The 20252-nt window shown below is 55.5% G+C and overlaps 1 protein-coding gene across 3 annotated transcripts; it reads right to left on the reverse strand.

Annotated features, from left to right (window-relative positions):
- Positions 1-1275: 1275 nt before the first annotated feature.
- On the reverse strand, positions 1276-19956 carry LOC140409224 (dynein light chain 2, cytoplasmic-like). Of its 3 annotated transcripts, none has more exons than XM_072497518.1 (3): positions 19784-19956; positions 6839-6978; positions 1276-1699 (listed from the first exon to the last, which is right to left on the reverse strand). In XM_072497518.1, exons 2-3 carry the CDS (start codon positions 6968-6970, stop codon positions 1562-1564), a joined length of 270 nt encoding a protein of 89 aa, XP_072353619.1. In that variant the 5' UTR covers positions 6971-6978; positions 19784-19956; the 3' UTR covers positions 1276-1561. The 3 variants fall into 3 exon arrangements, with proteins under 3 accessions (XP_072353619.1, XP_072353628.1, XP_072353637.1); XM_072497527.1 differs by lacking the exon at positions 19784-19956 and adding an exon at positions 7837-7987; XM_072497536.1 differs by lacking the exon at positions 19784-19956 and adding an exon at positions 7818-7960.
- Between the last annotated feature and the right edge of the window lie 296 nt (positions 19957-20252).

The following is a 20252-nucleotide window of genomic DNA, read 5'->3' on the forward strand; positions in this document are numbered from 1 at the left end:
CCAGCTGGCCCAGCAGCAAGCAGTTCACCAGCACTCTTGTGCTGGTAGGAGTGTCCTCAGTCCTATGCAATGCAGTAAGTGGACATTACTTGGGAGAATTTAGGCAAACTGAAACAGGATGAAGATTCAGACATTGCAGATAGGCCCTCAGTCCTATCCATTGCAGTAAGTGGTTCTTACTTGGAAGAGTTTAACAGGGTGAAGATTCAGAATGCAGATAGGCTGGGAACATCCAACAGCCCTGTAACACCTGGCCCGTCTAGCTGCTGCATTATTGTACCATTGAGCCCCACTCAATGAAAAATGAAATGAAAATAGCTTATTGTCACAAGTAGGCTTTAAATGAAGTTACTGTGAAAAGCCCCGAGTCGCCACATTCCAACGCCTGTTCGGTGAGGCTGGGGGAATTGAACCGTGCTGCTGGCCTGCCTTCAAAGCCAGCGATTTAGATGTGCGCTAAACAGCCCGTTACCATCTAACACAATTACCATTAACACAAAACTTTACTGACACACAAAACAGACCATTTTGTTTTTAAAAAATTCTTAAAGAATTTAGTAAACAATTTCCATCATTTGGAAAAATAATGTCAAATTGGTGAAACAGCAAGCTTTCTTGTATTCTGTGCCTGTGGAAACTTGCAACTTATACAATGACAAAATATAAATTACTAGCTAAATTAGAGCATTTGTTCAGCTGGTGATAGACTACTACTATTCACAATATGTGGACAAGCACCAGCTAGATCCATCATTTTTTTTTTCTTAATAAATTTAGTGTACCCAATTCATTTTTTCCAATTAAGGGGCATTTTAGCATAACCAATCCATCTACCCTGCACATCTTTGGGTTGTGGGGGTGCAACCCACGCAAACATGGGGAGAATGTGCAAACTCCACACGGACAGTGACCCAGAGCCGGGATCAAACCTGGGACCTTGGCGCCGTAAGGCAGCAATGCTAACCACTGCACCACCATGCTGTCCCAGATAGATCCATCTTGTTTATCGAGACAACTTCTATTATTTGTAAACAAATCTTTCCTCGCAACAAAGTAATATGATTTTCTAAAACAAAACAATGGCAGGTGATCTAATTTTCATTCATGGGCCACTGAAGATTTTATCTGCAGTTGGAATTTAGAACGGTATCAGCAGCATCGTATGTTCATTATTCTGCCCTCCAAATCCAGAATGATCAATTTACTGAAAGACATTCATGTAAACCAGACAGCAGAATGCAAATCCAAAAACATTTAGTAACTGCAAACAAAAAGTGGTATCAAAACTTGTTTATTGAATTGGAAATGTTGGAAATTAAGACAAAGAAAATAAATACAAGTCACCAGAAAACATCAGTGACCTTTTGTAGGAGGGTTTGGTGAGGGTGGGGGAAGAGGAAAGAAAGCAGCTTAAATTTGGATTCACCATGCTGGAAATTACACTGGACACATTCTTCCTCATGTTTCCCTTTGTATGTTGGTCAAAACAGAAATTACTTTTTTAATTAAAGTAGTCTTTTACTTGGATCAACTGCATTTGAAATGAAATAGTACATCCTCTTCAGCCAGATTTAAAAAGGAGGATGGCCACCTGGCCCAGGTAGAAATAGATGAAGTGTTTTGTTTCATGAGTCACATAGCTGCCAAAGTTTCTACCCACGATACAATGCCACGTAGGATTGTACTTTTTGTCAAATTCCTGTAAAACAAAAAAGTTAAACATTAGGCAGATAATTAGCTGCATTAAACAAACATTAACTAACCACCCCCTCCCCCCGCAATGGCTCATGAGCAATAATAAAATGGTTTCATCTTGGACAAGTACTCCATCGTAATTGTTGATTAAATCTCTCCAGATCTTGCACTAACTAGTTGCTTGTTTGAGTAAAATTGAATAGGTTGCCTCATCTCCATGCTTAATGGTAGATATCTAAAATGATAATGTCCAAAAAATGAACAATAATTGCTCCTTGCCTTAGGTCCAGTAACTTCTAGTTACTGGCTATTGAATCATATTCTAACCAACCAGCACTGCGTTGCGTATGAAAAGTAGCTTTATTTTTAGCATTACTATTCAAAACACCTTCTGGAGATGCAGTAACAATTGGAGAAGAATAATTATGATGCAGTCAGCCACAACAAAGCACATTTCAGTATGTAATGTGCAAGAGCTCTGGTAAAGAACGGTGGTGATTGATTTCTGTAATAGGCCCACGAAACCATTATGATTGGGAAATATAATGGCAGAGGATTTTTGGCTGGAGGACAGAAACATGGGAGTAATTAACTGAATTATTCCCCCTTTCTTTAATCTCCTAAGCCGGAGGGACTGACATCAACACAAGACAGCCAATTAATAGATTTCAATATTGTAAACTGCAATTTGAGGCTCCATTTGCAAAATACACTTTCAAGGTGAGAATTGAGGCAACATTCTCAAATTGGGGGTATTGTAACCATGATAGAATGGATATACAGCTGTTCAGTGAAGTTCAATGACGTGAAGTGGCGTACTTTGGAAGCAATGGTGAAAGAAGTGGAGTAGAAAAGTAAAGGATCTGATTGTTGCACAGATACGAAGGTCATAAAGGCACACAATTTACGGGTTTTTTTTGAACATTAACAAGAGTTCCTGCTGAACCCAAGGCAGGCAGGGGGTTTGGGTCTTCCAAACCTGTATTACTACTGGGCGGCGAACGTGGAGAAGGTGCGGAGCTGGGTCAGAGGGGTTGATTCCCAGAATGGAGGAGAGTTTGTCAGTGGGTCGGGATTGAAAGCACTAGCAACAGCGCCGTTCCCGATAGCCCTGGGGAAATACTCAGGGAGTCCGGTAATAATAGTTTCATTGAGAATTTGGAGGCAGTTTCGCCAACACTTTGGCTTGGGGGCAGGGTCAAGGGAAATGCTGATTCGGGGGAACCACAGATTTGAGCCAGGGAGGTGGGATGGAAATTTGTTTATTGGGGATCGATTTGAAGGACTGAAGGAGCTGGAAGCTAAGTATGGGCTGGAGCAGGGGGAAATGTTTAGGTACATGCAGGTTCGAGATTTTGCCAGAAAGGAGATACAGAGCTTCCCTGGGGAGCCGGCCTCCACAGTGCTGGAGGAGGTGCTGACGACAGGAGAAGGGGGTAGTGTCAGCGGTTTACGGGGCTATTTTGGAAGAGGAAAAGGCACCACAAAGGGATCAAAGCTAAGTGGGAGGAAGAGTTGGGAGAGGATATGGAGATGGGGTTCTGGTGTGAGGTGCTCCGGAGAGTGAATGCCTCCACCTCGTGCATGAGGTTGGGGCTGATGCAGCTGAAGGTGGTACACAGAGCACACCTCACGAGGGTGAGGATGAGCCGATTCTTTGAGGGAGTGGAAGCTGTGTGTGAACGTTGGGGCGGGGGGGCCCTAATCACGTTCATATGTTTTGGTCCTGTCCAAAGTTGGGGGATTACTGGAAGGAGGTTTTTAGGGTAATTTCGAAAGTGGTGCATGAGAAACTGGACCCGGGCCCCCGGGTGGCCATATTCAGGGTGTCGGACCAGCCAGGGTTGAAAACTGGTGTGGAGGCAATGTTGTAGCCTTCGCCTCGTTGATCGCCTGAAGGCTGATCCTGATGGGTTGGAGAGCAACCTCTCCACCCTGTGGCCTGGCGTGGCGGGGGGGACCTGTTGGAATTTTTGACTCTTGAGAAGGGGAAGAATGGAGGGGGTTCTACAATTCATGGGCATTATTCATTATGCACTTTCAAGAACTGGATAACATCGAACATTAGTTGTGGAAGAGTTGGGGGGGGGGGGGGGCAATGTGTGTTAATGGTGACTATGGGTGATTCCCGATTCCTTTTTGTCATTTGTTTATGTGAACATGCAGGCTAATGTTTGGGGTTTGGTGGGAGGATGGGATCGTTGTTATTGATATTTGTTACTGATTATTGTTTATTGGTGGGTGTAAATTTGGGAGAAAATGTGAAAATGGAGAATAAAAAATATTTTAAAAAGAGTTTGTGCTGAACTTTTTGGTAGGCCACTCGGGCGTATAGTATGTGGCGAAAATCTATTGTAAAATAAAAAAAGTTTACTTTAGATTCACTTGAATGTTACCAGATATGACCTGATCAAAGTTTCAGAATGAGAGTTATAATATTGTTCCTATTGGTTGACCAGGTGGTAATAAGAATCCTGGAAATTTTGAAAGTTCAAAAACAATTGAAAGGAAGATTAGAAAAATATATGGAAGATTAGAAAAATATATGCAGAGTAATTTAGTTGTGGAATTCTCTATATACTTTATTGCAAAAGGGGAATATTTTCCCTTTTGATACAGTGATTCAGAGTGAGCAGGAGATGGAGATAAGGCTGCAGGATAAAACAATGGCATAGACTTTGTGGGTCAAGTGGCTTGTTTCTATGGTCATGATTCTATGAAATAGACTCCATGAACAGCTGCTAATGCTTCCACCAAACCATCAGAGACTGGAGGGAATTTAAATGGCAGCCACAAAGGGGTTCAAACCATGATAGATAATCTGTAGTAATTTATTCCTCAACTGATCTAAAATACCAGTTAGTGGTATTCGAAAATGTATAGAACGCATTTAAAATTCTGGAGACTTTTTGTACTCTAAGGCAACTTTTTGTCAGTGTTCATCAAGGCAGTGGGACAAGGTACAGTAGATCTCTACAGCGAAAGCACACATACTGAACGACGGTTTAACATCTGTGGAGAGATAGAGTAAATAACAATCATGGGAAGCAGTTTTGTATTTCCTCCAGCTACAAGTCCTATGAATGGACCAATGTAAAGCCTTGGTATCACAACATAATCTTGAACTATTTTCATGAACAAGAAAAAAACACTGTTTGCTGACAGCAAATTCTTCCAAATAATGAAGTCCTACCACAATCTTTGGGCATTAAGTAGCATCATCGGATCATTATGGTTTAGTTTAATAGCAAGCTAAATACTAGCATCAAACAAATGTCAAAATGTAGGGGACACAAAAATTGGCAGCATGGTTGGTTGAGGAAAAGTGGGCAGAGAAGTGCAATGTGATGCATTTGAGGAGCTCAAACAGAGCAAAGGAATACACAATAAATGGGAGAACAGAGGTGTGGAGAAGTAAGGGCACCTTGGAGTGCATGTCCACAAATTGCCGAAGGTAGCAAGACCAGTCGATAAGGTAGTTAAAAAGGCATATAGAATACTTTCCATCATTAGCCAAGACATAGAATACAAGAGTAGGGAGGTTATGCTGGAGCTATATAAAACATTAGCTAGGCCATAACCTGAGTACTGAATGCAGTTCTTGGCAACTCATTACAGAAAGGATCTAATTGTACCAGAGTACTGAAGAGATTTACCAGGTTGCCAGTACTGAAAAATTGCAGCTATGAGGAAAGAACGACTGGGGGTGTTTCCCTTGGAACAGAGGGGGCTGAGGAATCACATTTGAGGACTGGGGGGCCTGGATAGAAAGCACAAATTTCCTTTAGTAGAGAGATCAGTGTCTAGGGAGGTATAGATTGAAGTCTGAAAGGGAAGATCACAGAATACTAAACTGCAGAGGAGGCCCTTCAGCCCATCGAGTTTGCACCAATGCATGAAATGCCCTGACCTGCCCACCTAATCCCATTTGCCAGCACTTGGGCCCAAAGCCTTGAATGTTGTGGCATACCAAGTACTTTTTAAAAGGATTTGAGGCATCCCGCCTCTACCATCCTCCCAGACAGTGCATTCCAGACTGTCACCACTCTCTGGATAAAAACGTTGTTCCTCAAATCCCCACTGAACCTCCCTCCCCTCACTTTGAACGTGTACCCCTCAAACTGACCCTACAAGTAAGGGAAACAGCTGCTCTCTGTCCACGCCGCTCATAATCTTGTACACTTCAATCAGGTCACCCCTCTGTCTTTGCTCCAGAGAAAATAAATGAAGCCTATCCAGCCTTTCTTCATAACTTAAATGTTCCATCCCAGGCAAAATTCTGGTGAATCTTCTCTGCACCACCTCCAGAGCAATTACATCCTTCCTATAATGTGGCGATCAAAATTGCACAGTACTCCAGCTGTGGTCTCATCAAAGTTCTATACAACTCCAACAGGACCTCCCTGCTTTTGTAATCTATGCCCTGATTGATAAAAGTGAGTGTCCCACATGCCCTTTTCACCACCCTATTAACCTGCCCTTATGCCTTCCGAGATCTTGGACAAACACGCCAAGATCCCTTTGTTCTTCTGAACTTCCCAGTGTCAGACCTTTCACAGTATACTTCCTTGTCAAATTACTTCTTCCAAGTGTATCATCTCAACACTTTTCAGGGTTAAATTCCATCTGTCACTTATCCGCCCATTTGACCATCCCGTCTATATCATCCTGTAACCCAAGACACTCCACCTCACTTAACCACCCAGCCACTGGGTCATCCGCAAACTTACTGATTCTCCCCCCCCATAGTCATTTATAGAACTGAGGAAGAAAATGTCATCCAGAAGGTGGCAGGGGTCCAGAACTCATGAATGCCTAAAAACATATCTGTGTTCATCATGTCAGAGGAGAAACGTTTATCAAATCTTAAATTCCAAATTGCTTATAAATCCAACTCTGTTTACAGGTGGATACAGGAACAACTCGGCTCTTATTTTAGGACACAGACTTGTTATTCTAAATTCAATTCCAGTACATTTTATACCAGTCTGCCAATTGATTTTGCAGTCCATTATTACTAAGTCAGATAGGCTTGGCTGACTCCAAAACATGAGCAGTATTTCTGCAGGGCAGAAAAGGCCTGCTCTCAACAATATTATCTCCAACCCAATTAGCTTATAGTCTATGGTAGCAATGTCCTCACCTTCTTGATGTAAGCTGCTATGTCTTTTTCAATATTATACTTCTCTAGTGCCTGGGTAGCACATTCCACAGCTTCCTGCTGCATGTCTTCAGACATGTCAGCATTCTTAATGACAGCTTTTCTTTCAGACATGGTTTTACCTGGCAGAAACCAAAAATAAATGTTAATTACAAAAGGAATCAAGCAACTGAACATATCCAGAACTGAAGTGGACACTAGAAGCCAGAAAAAATGAATGCTGGCCACTGTCCCCATAAATGGGGAGACCAGGTTGGTGTTTCAGACATGGATCCTTAATTTCCAAAAAGATTGCTTCCTGTCCTATGGAGCATCAATCAGATGGATGGGTTACAAACATATTAAAATGATATTGCCTGCCTGATTCTCAACACACCAGAAACCGAATGCATACAAAAAAGGTACGTGGATTGAGTTCAACCATTCTACAAATGCATTTTTAAAAGAAATGGAAATTATTTCAGTAAATGGTTCACTTATTTGTCCCTCCAACAAATCAGTTCCAATCTATCCCATGTCTCAACATTTAAATTCCTCCAGTGTCATTCGCCATACAATGAACTGCCAAGGCCTCAAGCTCGAGAATTTTACCCCTCTTTCTTCCTTAAACATGCTCCTTGTCCCCTCTCTCCCCCCGCCCCAATCCCTAAGAGGGTCGAGGAAGCAGGGGCCCTTTTCCAAGAGGGGGAGGATGGAGGGGGGAAGAGAGAGGATAGAGGGGAGACAAGAGACTGGGAATGGGGAGCAAGAAAGAGGCAGGATGGGAGAACTGGCTCGATGGAAGGCGGCAGTTTCTCCCCAGAAGGGTTTTTGCCTCCATCCTTTCCCTACAGGAGAAAAAACACTTTCAAACATGAAATATCGCCTTATCGCGCCCGCCCTGCCTCCAGGGGAATTATTTTTCCTCCCCGATGTCTTTAACGAGTGACACCCAGAAATCGGGCCATGTGCGAACACTCACTGGTTTAACAAATCCCCACCTAAGGTCAGTGAGCAGCGACACGAGGTCTCCTCAGCCTAGTCCCTGCCGTGCCCGCTCCTCCCGTGCAACCGAATGGAGCCGCCAGTGACCCCCGGGCACCGTCACATAGCGGCCCCGCCCCTCACCATTGGCCGGCTCTCAGCCGCACCGCGCGCCCATTGGCCGCGCCGCTCAATAAGACCGTCGGCTTTTGCCGCAGCGTTTTGTTTCAGCCCGGCATGCAGCGCGCGGCGGTAGCAGAGGAAGGTGGTGGGATACGGGCACTGGAGAGCAAAGGGGATGGGAGGGGCCAAAGGGGCAGGGGTGGGAGGGGCCAAAGGGGCAGGGGCCAAAGGGGCAGGGGTGGGAGGGGCCAAAGGGGCAGGGGTGGGAGGGGCCAAAGGGGCAGGGGTGGGAGGGGCCAAAGGGGCAGGGGGTGGGAGGAGCCAAAGGGGCAGGGGTGGGAGGAGCCAAAGGGGCAGGGGTGGGAGGGGCCAAAGGGGCAGGGGTGGGAGGGGCCAAAGGGGCAGGGGTGGGAGGGGCCAAAGGGGCAGGGGTGGGAGGGGCCAAAGGGGCAGGGGTGGGAGGGGCCAAAGGGGCAGGGGTGGGAGGGGCCAAAGGGGCAGGGAGGGGCCAAAGGGGCAGGGAGGGGCCAAAGGGGCAGGGAGGGGCCAAAGGGGCAGGGGATGGGGGGGCGAAAGGGGCAGGGGATGGGGGGGGGAGAAAGGGGCAGGGGATGGGGGGGGGGAGAAAGGGGCAGGGGATGGGGGGGGGAGAAAGGGGCAGGGGATGGGGGGGGGAGAAAGGGGCAGGGGATGGGGGGGGGAGAAAGGGGCAGGGGATGGGGGGGGAGAAAGGGGCAGGGGATGGGGGGGGAGAAAGGGGCAGGGTATGGGGGGGGGAGAAAGGGGCAGGGTATGGGGGGGGTGAAAGGGGCAGGGTATGGGGGGGTGAAAGGGGCAGGGTATGGAGGGGAGAAAGAGGCAGGGCATGGGGGAGAAAGAGGCAGGGCATGGGGGAGAAAGAGGCAGGGCATGGGGGAGAAAGAGGCAGGGCATGGGGGAGAAAGAGGCAGGGCATGGGGGGAGAAAGAGGCAGGGCATGGGGGAGAAAGAGGCAGGGCATGGGGGAGAAAGAGGCAGGGCATGGGGGAGAAAGAGGCAGGGCATGGGGGAGAAAGAGGCAGGGCATGGGGGAGAAAGAGCAGGGCATGGGGGAGAAAGAGGCAGGGCATGGGGGAGAAAGAGGCAGGGCATGGGGGAGAAAGAGGCAGGGCATGGGGGAGAAAGAGGCAGGGCATGGGGGAGAAAGAGGCAGGGCATGGGGGAGAAAGAGGCAGGGCATGGGGGAGAAAGAGGCAGGGCATGGGGGAGAAAGAGGCAGGGCATGGGGGAGAAAGAGGCAGGGCATGGGGGAGAAAGAGGCAGGGCATGGGGGAGAAGAAGGCAGGGCATGGGGGAGAAAGAGGCAGGGCATGGGGGAGAAAGAGGCAGGGCATGGGGGAGAAAGAGGCAGGGCATGGGGGAGAAAGAGGCAGGGCATGGGGGAGAAAGAGGCAGGGCATGGGGGAGAAAGAGGCAGGGCATGGGGGAGAAAGAGGCAGGGCATGGGGGAGAAAGAGGCAGGGCATGGGGGAGAAAGAGGCAGGGCATGGGGGAGAAAGAGGCAGGGCATGGGGGAGAAAGAGGCAGGGCATGGGGGAGAAAGAGGCAGGGCATGGGGGAGAAAGAGGCAGGGCATGGGGGAGAAAGAGGCAGGGCATGGGGGAGAAAGAGGCAGGGCATGGGGGAGAAAGAGGCAGGGCATGGGGGAGAAAGAGGCAGGGCATGGGGGAGAAAGAGGCAGGGCATGGGGGAGAAAGAGGCAGGGCATGGGGGAGAAAGAGGCAGGGCATGGGGGAGAAAGAGGCAGGGCATGGGGGAGAAAGAGGCAGGGCATGGGGGAGAAAGAGGCAGGGCATGGGGGAGAAAGAGGCAGGGCATGGGGGAGAAAGAGGCAGGGCATGGGGAGAAAGAGGCAGGGCATGGGGGAGAAAGAGGCAGGGCATGGGGGAGAAAGAGGCAGGGCATGGGGGGATGAAAGAGGCAGGGCATGGGGGAGAAAGAGGCAGGGCATGGGGGAGAAAGAGGCAGGGCATGGGGGGAGAAAGAGGCAGGGCATGGGGGAGAAAGAGGCAGGGCATGGGGGAGAAAGAGGCAGGGCATGGGGGAGAAAGAGGCAGGGCATGGGGGAGAAAGAGGCAGGGCATGGGGGAGAAAGAGGCAGGGCATGGGGGAGAAAGAGGCAGGGCATGGGGGAGAAAGAGGCAGGGCATGGGGGAGAAAGAGGCAGGGCATGGGGGAGAAAGAGGCAGGGCATGGGGGAGAAAGAGGCAGGGCATGGGGGAGAAAGAGGCAGGGCATGGGGGAGAAAGAGGCAGGGCATGGGGGAGAAAGAGGCAGGGCATGGGGGAGAAAGAGGCAGGGCATGGGGGAGAAAGAGGCAGGGCATGGGGGAGAAAGAGGCAGGGCATGGGGGAGAAAGAGGCAGGGCATGGGGGAGAAAGAGGCAGGGCATGGGGGAGAAAGAGGCAGGGCATGGGGGAAAAAGAGGCAGGGCATGGGGGAAAAGAGGCAGGGGCATGGGGGAAAAAGAGGCAGGGCATGGGGGAAAAAGAGGCAGGGCATGGGGGAGAAAGAGGCAGGGCATGGGGGAAAAAGAGGCAGGGCATGGGGGAAAAAGAGGCAGGGCATGGGGGAAAAAGAGGCAGGGCATGGGGGAAAAAGAGGCAGGGCATGGGGGAAAAAGAGGCAGGGCATGGGGGAAAAAGAGGCAGGGCATGGGGGAAAAGAGGCAGGGCATGGGGGGAAAAAGAGGCAGGGCATGGGGAAAAAGAGGCAGGGCATGGGGGAAAAAGAGGCAGGGCATGGGGGAAAAAGAGGCAGGGCATGGGGGAAAAAGAGGCAGGGCATGGGGGAAAAAGAGGCAGGGCATGGGGGAAAAAGAGGCAGGGCATGGGGGAAAAAGAGGCAGGGCATGGGGGAAAAAGAGGCAGGGCATGGGGGAAAAAGAGGCAGGGCATGGGGGAAAAAGAGGCAGGGCATGGGGGAAAAAGAGGCAGGGCATGGGGGAAAAAGAGGCAGGGCATGGGGGAAAAAGAGGCAGGGCATGGGGGAAAAAGAGGCAGGGCATGGGGGAAAAAGAGGCAGGGCATGGGGGAAAAAGAGGCAGGGCATGGGGGAAAAAGAGGCAGGGCATGGGGGAAAAAGAGGCAGGGCATGGGGGAAAAAGAGGCAGGGCATGGGGGAAAAAGAGGCAGGGCATGGGGGAAAAAGAGGCAGGGCATGGGGGAAAAAGAGGCAGGGCATGGGGGAAAAAAGAGGCAGGGCATGGGGGAAAAAGAGGCAGGGCATGGGGGAAAAAGAGGCAGGGCATGGGGGAAAAAGAGGCAGGGCATGGGGGAAAAAGAGGCAGGGCATGGGGGAAAAAGAGGCAGGGCATGGGGGAAAAAGAGGCAGGGCATGGGGGAAAAAGAGGCAGGGCATGGGGGGAAAAAGAGGCAGGGCATGGGGGAAAAAGAGGCAGGGCATGGGGGAAAAAGAGGCAGGGCATGGGGGAAAAAGAGGCAGGGCATGGGGGAAAAAGAGGCAGGGCATGGGGGAAAAAGAGGCAGGGCATGGGGGAAAAAAGAGGCAGGGCATGGGGGAAAAAGAGGCAGGGCATGGGGGAAAAAGAGGCAGGGCATGGGGGAAAAAGAGGCAGGGCATGGGGGAAAAAGAGGCAGGGCATGGGGGAAAAAGAGGCAGGGCATGGGGGAAAAAGAGGGCAGGGCATGGGGGAAAAAGAGGCAGGGCATGGGGGAAAAAGAGGCAGGGCATGGGGGAAAAAGAGGCAGGGCATGGGGGAAAAAGAGGCAGGGCATGGGGGAAAAAGAGGCAGGGCATGGGGGAGAAAAGAGGCAGGGCATGGGGGAAAAAGAGGCAGGGCATGGGGGAAAAAGAGGCAGGGCATGGGGGAAAAAGAGGCAGGGCATGGGGGAAAAAGAGGCAGGGCATGGGGAAAAAGAGGCAGGGCATGGGGGAAAAAGAGGCAGGGCATGGGGGAAAAAGAGGCAGGGCATGGGGGAAAAAGAGGCAGGGCATGGGGGAAAAAGAGGCAGGGCATGGGGGAAAAAGAGGCAGGGCATGGGGGAAAAAGAGGCAGGGCATGGGGGAAAAAGAGGCAGGGCATGGGGGAAAAAGAGGCAGGGCATGGGGGAAAAAGAGGCAGGGCATGGGGGAAAAAGAGGCAGGGCATGGGGGAAAAAGAGGCAGGGCATGGGGAAAAAGAGGCAGGGCATGGGGGAAAAAGAGGCAGGGCATGGGGGGAAAAAGAGGCAGGGCATGGGGAAAAAGAGGCAGGGCATGGGGGAAAAAGAGGCAGGGCATGGGGAAAAAGAGGCAGGGCATGGGGGAAAAAGAGGCAGGGCATGGGGGAAAAAGAGGCAGGGCATGGGGGAAAAAGAGGCAGGGCATGGGGGAAAAAGAGGCAGGGCATGGGGGAAAAAGAGGCAGGGCATGGGGGAAAAAGAGGCAGGGCATGGGGGAAAAAGAGGCAGGGCATGGGGGAAAAAGAGGCAGGGCATGGGGAAAAAGAGGCAGGGCATGGGGGGAAAAAAGAGGCAGGGCATGGGGGAAAAAGAGGCAGGGCATGGGGGAAAAAGAGGCAGGGCATGGGGGAAAAAGAGGCAGGGCATGGGGAAAAAGAGGCAGGGCATGGGGGAAAAAGAGGCAGGGCATGGGGGAAAAAGAGGCAGGGCATGGGGGAAAAAGAGGCAGGGGCATGGGGGAAAAAGAGGCAGGGCATGGGGGGAAAAAGAGGCAGGGCATGGGGGAAAAAGAGGCAGGGCATGGGGGAAAAAGAGGCAGGGCATGGGGGAAAAAGAGGCAGGGCATGGGGGAAAAAGAGGCAGGGCATGGGGGAAAAAGAGGCAGGGCATGGGGGAAAAAGAGGCAGGGCATGGGGGAAAAAGAGGCAGGGCATGGGGGAAAAAGAGGCAGGGCATGGGGGAAAAAGAGGCAGGGCATGGGGGAAAAAGAGGCAGGGCATGGGGGAAAAAGAGGCAGGGCATGGGGGAAAAAGAGGCAGGGCATGGGGGAAAAAGAGGCAGGGCATGGGGGAAAAAGAGGCAGGGCATGGGGGAAAAAGAGGCAGGGCATGGGGGAAAAAGAGGCAGGGCATGGGGGAAAAAGAGGCAGGGCATGGGGGAAAAAGAGGCAGGGCATGGGGGAAAAAGAGGCAGGGCATGGGGGAAAAAGAGGCAGGGCATGGGGGAAAAAGAGGCAGGGCATGGGGGAAAAAGAGGCAGGGCATGGGGGAAAAAGAGGCAGGGCATGGGGGAAAAAGAGGCAGGGCATGGGGGAAAAAGAGGCAGGGCATGGGGGAAAAAGAGGCAGGGCATGGGGGAAAAAGAGGCAGGGCATGGGGGAAAAAGAGGCAGGGCATGGGGGAAAAAGAGGCAGGGCATGGGGGAAAAAGAGGCAGGGCATGGGGGAAAAAGAGGCAGGGCATGGGGGAAAAAGAGGCAGGGCATGGGGGAAAAAGAGGCAGGGCATGGGGGAAAAAGAGGCAGGGCATGGGGGAAAAAGAGGCAGGGCATGGGGGAAAAAGAGGCAGGGCATGGGGGAAAAAGAGGCAGGGCATGGGGGAAAAAGAGGCAGGGCATGGGGGAAAAAGAGGCAGGGCATGGGGGAAAAAGAGGCAGGGCATGGGGGAAAAAGAGGCAGGGCATGGGGGAAAAAGAGGCAGGGCATGGGGGAAAAAGAGGCAGGGCATGGGGGAAAAAGAGGCAGGGCATGGGGGAAAAAGAGGCAGGGCATGGGGGAAAAAGAGGCAGGGCATGGGGGAAAAAGAGGCAGGGCATGGGGGAAAAAGAGGCAGGGCATGGGGGAAAAAGAGGCAGGGCATGGGGAAAAAGAGGCAGGGCATGGGGGAAAAAGAGGCAGGGCATGGGGGAAAAAGAGGCAGGGCATGGGGGAAAAAGAGGCAGGGCATGGGGGAAAAAGAGGCAGGGCATGGGGGAAAAAGAGGCAGGGCATGGGGGAAAAAGAGGCAGGGCATGGGGAAAAAGAGGCAGGGCATGGGGGAAAAAGAGGCAGGGCATGGGGGAAAAAGAGGCAGGGCATGGGGGAAAAAGAGGCAGGGCATGGGGGAAAAAGAGGCAGGGCATGGGGGAAAAAGAGGCAGGGCATGGGGGAAAAAGAGGCAGGGCATGGGGGAAAAAGAGGCAGGGCATGGGGGAAAAAGAGGCAGGGCATGGGGGAAAAAGAGGCAGGGCATGGGGGAAAAAGAGGCAGGGCATGGGGGAAAAAGAGGCAGGGCATGGGGGAAAAAGAGGCAGGGCATGGGGGAAAAAGAGGCAGGGCATGGGGGAAAAAGAGGCAGGGCATGGGGGAAAAAGAGGCAGGGCATGGGGGAAAAAGAGGCAGGGCATGGGGGAAAAAGAGGCAGGGCATGGGGGAAAAAGAGGCAGGGCATGGGGGGAAAAAGAGGCAGGGCATGGGGGAAAAAGAGGCAGGGCATGGGGGAAAAAGAGGCAGGGCATGGGGGAAAAAGAGGCAGGGCATGGGGGAAAAAGAGGCAGGGCATGGGGGAAAAAGAGGCAGGGCATGGGGGAAAAAGAGGCAGGGCATGGGGGGAAAAAGAGGCAGGGCATGGGGGAAAAAGAGGCAGGGCATGGGGGGAAAAAGAGGCAGGGCATGGGGGAAAAAGAGGCAGGGCATGGGGGAAAAAGAGGCAGGGCATGGGGGAAAAAGAGGCAGGGCATGGGGGAAAAAGAGGCAGGGCATGGGGGAAAAAGAGGCAGGGCATGGGGGAAAAAGAGGCAGGGCATGGGGGAAAAAGAGGCAGGGCATGGGGGGAAAAAGAGGCAGGGCATGGGGGAAAAAGAGGCAGGGCATGGGGGAAAAAAGAGGCAGGGCATGGGGGAAAAAGAGGCAGGGCATGGGGGAAAAAGAGGCAGGGCATGGGGGAAAAAGAGGCAGGGCATGGGGGAAAAAGAGGCAGGGCATGGGGGAAAAAGAGGCAGGGCATGGGGGAAAAAGAGGCAGGGCATGGGGGAAAAAGAGGCAGGGCATGGGGGAAAAAGAGGCAGGGCATGGGGGAAAAAGAGGCAGGGCATGGGGGGAAAAAGAGGCAGGGCATGGGGGAAAAAGAGGCAGGGCATGGGGGAAAAAGAGGCAGGGCATGGGGGAAAAAGAGGCAGGGCATGGGGGGAAAAAGAGGCAGGGCATGGGGGAAAAAGAGGCAGGGCATGGGGGAAAAAGAGGCAGGGCATGGGGGAAAAAGAGGCAGGGCATGGGGGAAAAAGAGGCAGGGCATGGGGGAAAAAGAGGCAGGGCATGGGGGAAAAAGAGGCAGGGGCATGGGGGGAAAAAGAGGCAGGGCATGGGGGAAAAAGAGGCAGGGCATGGGGGAAAAAGAGGCAGGGCATGGGGGAAAAAGAGGCAGGGCATGGGGGAAAAAGAGGCAGGGCATGGGGGAAAAAGAGGCAGGGCATGGGGGAAAAAAGAGGCAGGGCATGGGGGAAAAAGAGGCAGGGCATGGGGGAAAAAGAGGCAGGGCATGGGGGAAAAAGAGCAGGGCAATGGGGGAAAAAGAGGCAGGGCATGGGGGAAAAAGAGGCAGGGCATGGGGGAAAAAGAGGCAGGGCATGGGGGAAAAAGAGGCAGGGCATGGGGGAAAAAGAGGCAGGGCATGGGGGAAAAAGAGGCAGGGCATGGGGGAAAAAGAGGCAGGGCATGGGGGAAAAAGAGGCAGGGCATGGGGGAAAAAGAGGCAGGGCATGGGGGAAAAAGAGGCAGGGCATGGGGGGAAAAAGAGGCAGGGCATGGGGGAAAAAGAGGCAGGGCATGGGGGAAAAAGAGGCAGGGCATGGGGAAAAAGAGGCAGGGCATGGGGGAAAAAGAGGCAGGGCATGGGGGAAAAAGAGGCAGGGCATGGGGGAAAAAGAGGCAGGGCATGGGGGAAAAAGAGGCAGGGCATGGGGGAAAAAGAGGCAGGGCATGGGGGAAAAAGAGGCAGGGCATGGGGAAAAAGAGGCAGGGCATGGGGGAAAAAGAGGCAGGGCATGGGGGAAAAAGAGGCAGGGCAATGGGGGAAAAAGAGGCAGGGCATGGGGAAAAAGAGGCAGGGCATGGGGAAAAAGAGGCAGGGCATGGGGGAAAAAGAGGCAGGGCATGGGGGAAAAAGAGGCAGGGCATGGGGGAAAAAGAGGCAGGGCATGGGGGAAAAAGAGGCAGGGTATGGGGGAAAAAGAGGCAGGGCATGGGGGAAAAAGAGGCAGGGCATGGGGAAAAAGAGGCAGGGCATGGGGGAGAAAGAGACAGGGGTGGAGGAGAAAGAGGCAGGGGTGGAGGAGAAAGAGGCAGGGGATGGGGGAGAAAGAGACTGGAGATGGGGGGGGGGAGAAAGGGACAGGGGAGGAGAAAGGGGCAGGGGATGGGGGTGAGAAAGGGGCAGGGGGGGGAGAAAGGGGCAGGGGATGGGGGGGGGAGAAAGGGGCAGGGGATGGGGGGGGGAGAAAGGGGCAGGGGATGGGGGGGGGGAGAAAGGGGCAGGGGATGGGGGGGGAGAAAGGGGCAGGGGATGGGGGGGGAGAAAGGGGCAGGGGATGGGGGGGGAGAAAGGGGCAGGGGATGGGGGGGAGAAAGGGGCAGGGATGGGGGGGAGAAAGGGGCAGGGGATGGGGGGGAGAAAGGGGCAGGGGATGGGGGGGAGAAAGGGGCAGGGGATGGGGGGGGAGAAAGGGGCAGTGGATGGGGGGGAGAAAGGGGCAGTGGATGGGGGGGAGAAAGGGGCAGTGGATGGGGGGGAGAAAGGGGCAGTGGATGGGGGGGAGAAAGGGGCAGTGGATGGGGGGGGAGAAAGGGGCAGGGGATGGGGGGAGAAAGGGGCAGGGGATGGTGGGGAGAAAGGGGCAGGGGATGGGGGGAGAAAGGGGCAGGGGATGGGGGGGAGAAAGGGGCAGGGGATGGGGGGGGAGAAAGGGGCAGGGGATGGGGGGGAGAAAGGGGCAGGGGATGGGGGGGGAGAAAGGGGCAGGGGATGGGGGGGGAGAAAGGGGCAGGGGATGGGGGGGGAGAAAGGGGCAGGGGATGGGGGGGGAGAAAGGGGCAGGGGATGGGGGGGGAGAAAGGGGCAGGGGATGGGGGGGGAGAAAGGGGCAGGGGGGGAGAAAGGGGCAGGGGATGGGGGGGGAGAAAGGGGCAGGGGATGGGGGGGGAGAAAGGGGCAGGGGATGGGGGGGGAGAAAGGGGCAGGGGATGGGGGGGGAGAAAGGGGCAGGGGATGGGGGGGGAGAAAGGGGCAGGGGATGGGGGGGGAGAAAGGGGCAGGGGATGGGGGGGGAGAAAGGGGCAGGGGAGGGAGAAAGGGGCTGGGGACGGGGGGAGAGAAAGGGGCAGGGGACGGGGGGGAGAAAGGGGCAGGGGACAGAGGGGGGAGAAAGGGGCAGGGGACGGGGGGGGGGAGAAAGGGGCAGGGGACGGGGGGGGAGAAAGGGGCAGGGGACGGGGGGGGAGAAAGGGGCAGGGGACGGGGGGGGAGAAAGGGGCAGGGGGGGAGAAAGGGGCAGGGGACGGGGGGGGGGAGAAAGGGGCAGGGGACGGGGGTGGGAGAAAGGGGCAGGGGACGGGGGGGGGGGAGAGAAAGGGGCTGGGGAGGGAGAAAGGGGCTGGGATGGGGGGGGGGGGGAAGAGAAAGGGGCAGGGGACGGGGGGGAGAAAGGGGCAGGGGAGGGAGAAAGGGGCAGGGGACGGGGGGGGGAGAAAGGGGCAGGGGATGGGGGGGGGAGAAAGGGGCAGGGGAGAAGGGGGCAGGGGACGGGGGGAGAAAGGGGCAGGGGACGGGGGAGAAAGGGGCAGGGGACGGGGGAGAAAGGGGCAGGGGACGGGGGAGAAAGGGGCAGGGGACGGGGGAGAAAGGGGCAGGGGACGGGGGAGGGGAGGAAAGGGGCAGGGGACGGGGGGGGAGAAAGGGGCAGGGGACGGGGGGGAGAAAGGGGCAGGGGACGGGGGGGAGAAAGGGGCAGGGGACGGGGGGGAGAAAGGGGCAGGGGAACGGGGGGGAGAAAGGGGCAGGGGACGGGGGAGAAGGGGGCAGGGGAGAAGGGGGCAGGGGACGGGGGAGAAGGGGCTGGGGACGGGGGAGAAAGGGGCAGGGGACGGGGGAGAAAGGGGCAGGGGACGGGGGAGAAAGGGGCAGGGGAGAAAGGGGCAGGGGAGAAAGGGGCAGGGGACGGGGGAGAAAGGGGCAGGGGACGGGGGAGAAAGGGGCAGGGGACGGGGGAGAAAGGGGCAGGGGACGGGGGAGAAAGGGGCAGGGGGACGGGGGAGAAAGGGGCAGGGGACGGGGGAGAAAGGGGCAGGGGACGGGGGAGAAAGGGGCAGGGGACGGGGAGAAAGGGGCAGGGGACGGGGAGAAAGGGGCAGGGGACGGGGGAGAAAGAGGCAGGGGACGGGGGAGAAAGAGGCAGGGGACGGGGGAGAAAGAGGCAGGGGACGGGGGAGAAAGAGGCAGGGGACGGGGGGAGAAAGAGGCAGGGACGGGGGAGAAAGAGGCAGGGGAGAAAGGGGCAGGGGACGGGGGAGAAAGGGGCAGGGGACGGGGGAGAAAGGGGCAGGGGACGGGGGAGAAAGGGGCAGGGACGGGGGAGAAAGGGGCAGGGGACGGGGGAGAAAGGGGCAGGGGACGGGGGAGAAAGGGGCAGGGGACGGGGGAGAAAGGGGCAGGGGACGGGGGAGAAAGGGGCAGGGGACGGGGGAGAAAGGGGCAGGGGACGGGGGAGAAAGGGGCAGGGGACGGGGGAGAAAGGGGCAGGGGACGGGGGAGAAAGGGGCAGGGGACGGGGGAGAAAGGGGCAGGGGGACGGGGGAGAAAGGGGCAGGGGACGGGGAGAAAGGGGCAGGGGACGGGGGAGAAAGGGGCAGGGGACGGGGGAGAAAGGGGCTGGGGACGGGGGAGAAAGGGGCTGGGGACGGGGGAGAAAGGGGCTGGGGACGGGGGAGAAAGGGGCAGGGGACGGGGGAGAAAGGGGCAGGGGACGGGGGAGAAAGGGGCAGGGGACGGGGGAGAAAGGGGCAGGGGACGGGGGAGAAAGGGGCAGGGGACGGGGGAGAAAGGGGCAGGGGACGGGGGAGAAAGGGGCAGGGGACGGGGGAGAAAGGGGCAGGGGACGGGGGAGAAAGGGGCAGGGGACGGGGGAGAAAGGGGCAGGGGACGGGGAGAAAGGGGCAGGGAGAAGGCTGGTTGTGAGAATGGGGGTGGGAACAAAGGGGCAGGGGATGGGAGGTGAAAGGGGCAGGTGATGGGGGGGAGAAAGGGGCAGGGGAGAGAAAGGGACAGTGGACGGGGGGGGGGGGGAGAGAAAGGGGTAGGGCATGGGGGGGGGGAAGAAGGGTCAGGGGATGGGGAGAGGGGGGCAGAGGATGGGGGAGAAGGCTGTGCGTGAGAAGGGGGAAGGGTGGGAACAAAGGGGCAGGGGATGGGAGGTGAAAGGGGAAGCGAGGGGCAGAGGGGTGAAGTGAGGGTACGCAGACAGGGAGGTCTCCTTGCTGAGTGCCAGTCCTGCTGGACAAGGGAAGCTGTCCAGTGTCTGCGACCCTCATTCACGCCCATCAATGGCTTGTTGGATGAATTACAATCAGGTGCAGAGATCAGCATCTCTCTCCCGCCCAAAGACATATAAATTCGCACATCTTTCAAACACTGTCTCGATGTAAGGCTCGGTTTCTCCCTCAGAAGGGCTTTTGCCTCCCTCCATTCCTACGGGGACAAAAACACGTTCAAACACTAAATAGAAGAAACTGCCACCGTCGCCTTATCGCGCCCGCCCTGCCTCCGGCGGTTTTCTTTCCCTCTGTCTTTAACGGTTTTATTTTGGAAGACATGGCCCCAAATTCTTGGGGCCTCGCAGTAATCGGGCCATGTGGCGATGTGCGAACACTCACTGGTTTAACAAATCCCCGCCTAAGGTCAGTGAGCAGCGACACTCGGAGCTCTCCTCAGCCTGGTCCCTGCCGTGCCCGCTCCTCCCGTGCAGCCGAATGGAGCCGCCAGTGCCCCCCGGGCACCGTCACATAGCGGCCACCCGGGCACGGCCCCGCCCCTCGCCATCACCATTGGCCGGCTCTCAGCCGCGCCGCGCGTCCATTGGCTGCGCCACTCAATGAGACCGCCGGCCTTTGCCGCGGCGTTTTGTTTCAGCCCGGCATTCAGCGCGCCGCGGCGGCGTCGTCGTCAAGCAGCATGGACGTGTCTTAGCAACCGACAGGCCGCGCTGGTTTATTTATTTATCTTCTTGTCCAGCAACCGGCAGTCTACAGTCTGAGTCCACTGTCCACTGTCAGAGAGAAGCACTGCTGTCCAATACTTCCTGCTGCAGGTGACAGGTTTACAGTTAGTGCCCGCTTTGCTGTC

Source organism: Scyliorhinus torazame, chromosome 1 (assembly GCF_047496885.1).
Source record: "Scyliorhinus torazame isolate Kashiwa2021f chromosome 1, sScyTor2.1, whole genome shotgun sequence".
In the NCBI taxonomy this organism is placed as follows: Eukaryota; Metazoa; Chordata; class Chondrichthyes; order Carcharhiniformes; family Scyliorhinidae; genus Scyliorhinus; species Scyliorhinus torazame.

Bases quoted from the DNA above. Each gene is read 5' to 3' on its own strand.
- LOC140409224 (XM_072497518.1), bottom strand. From the start codon at position 6,970: ATGTCTGAAAGAAAAGCTGTCATTAAGAATGCTGACATGTCTGAAGAC. The intron at 1,700-6,838 runs GTGAGGACATTG...TTTGTTTTACAG, and splicing joins TAGCAGCTTACATCAAGAAG to GAATTTGACAAAAAGTACAA.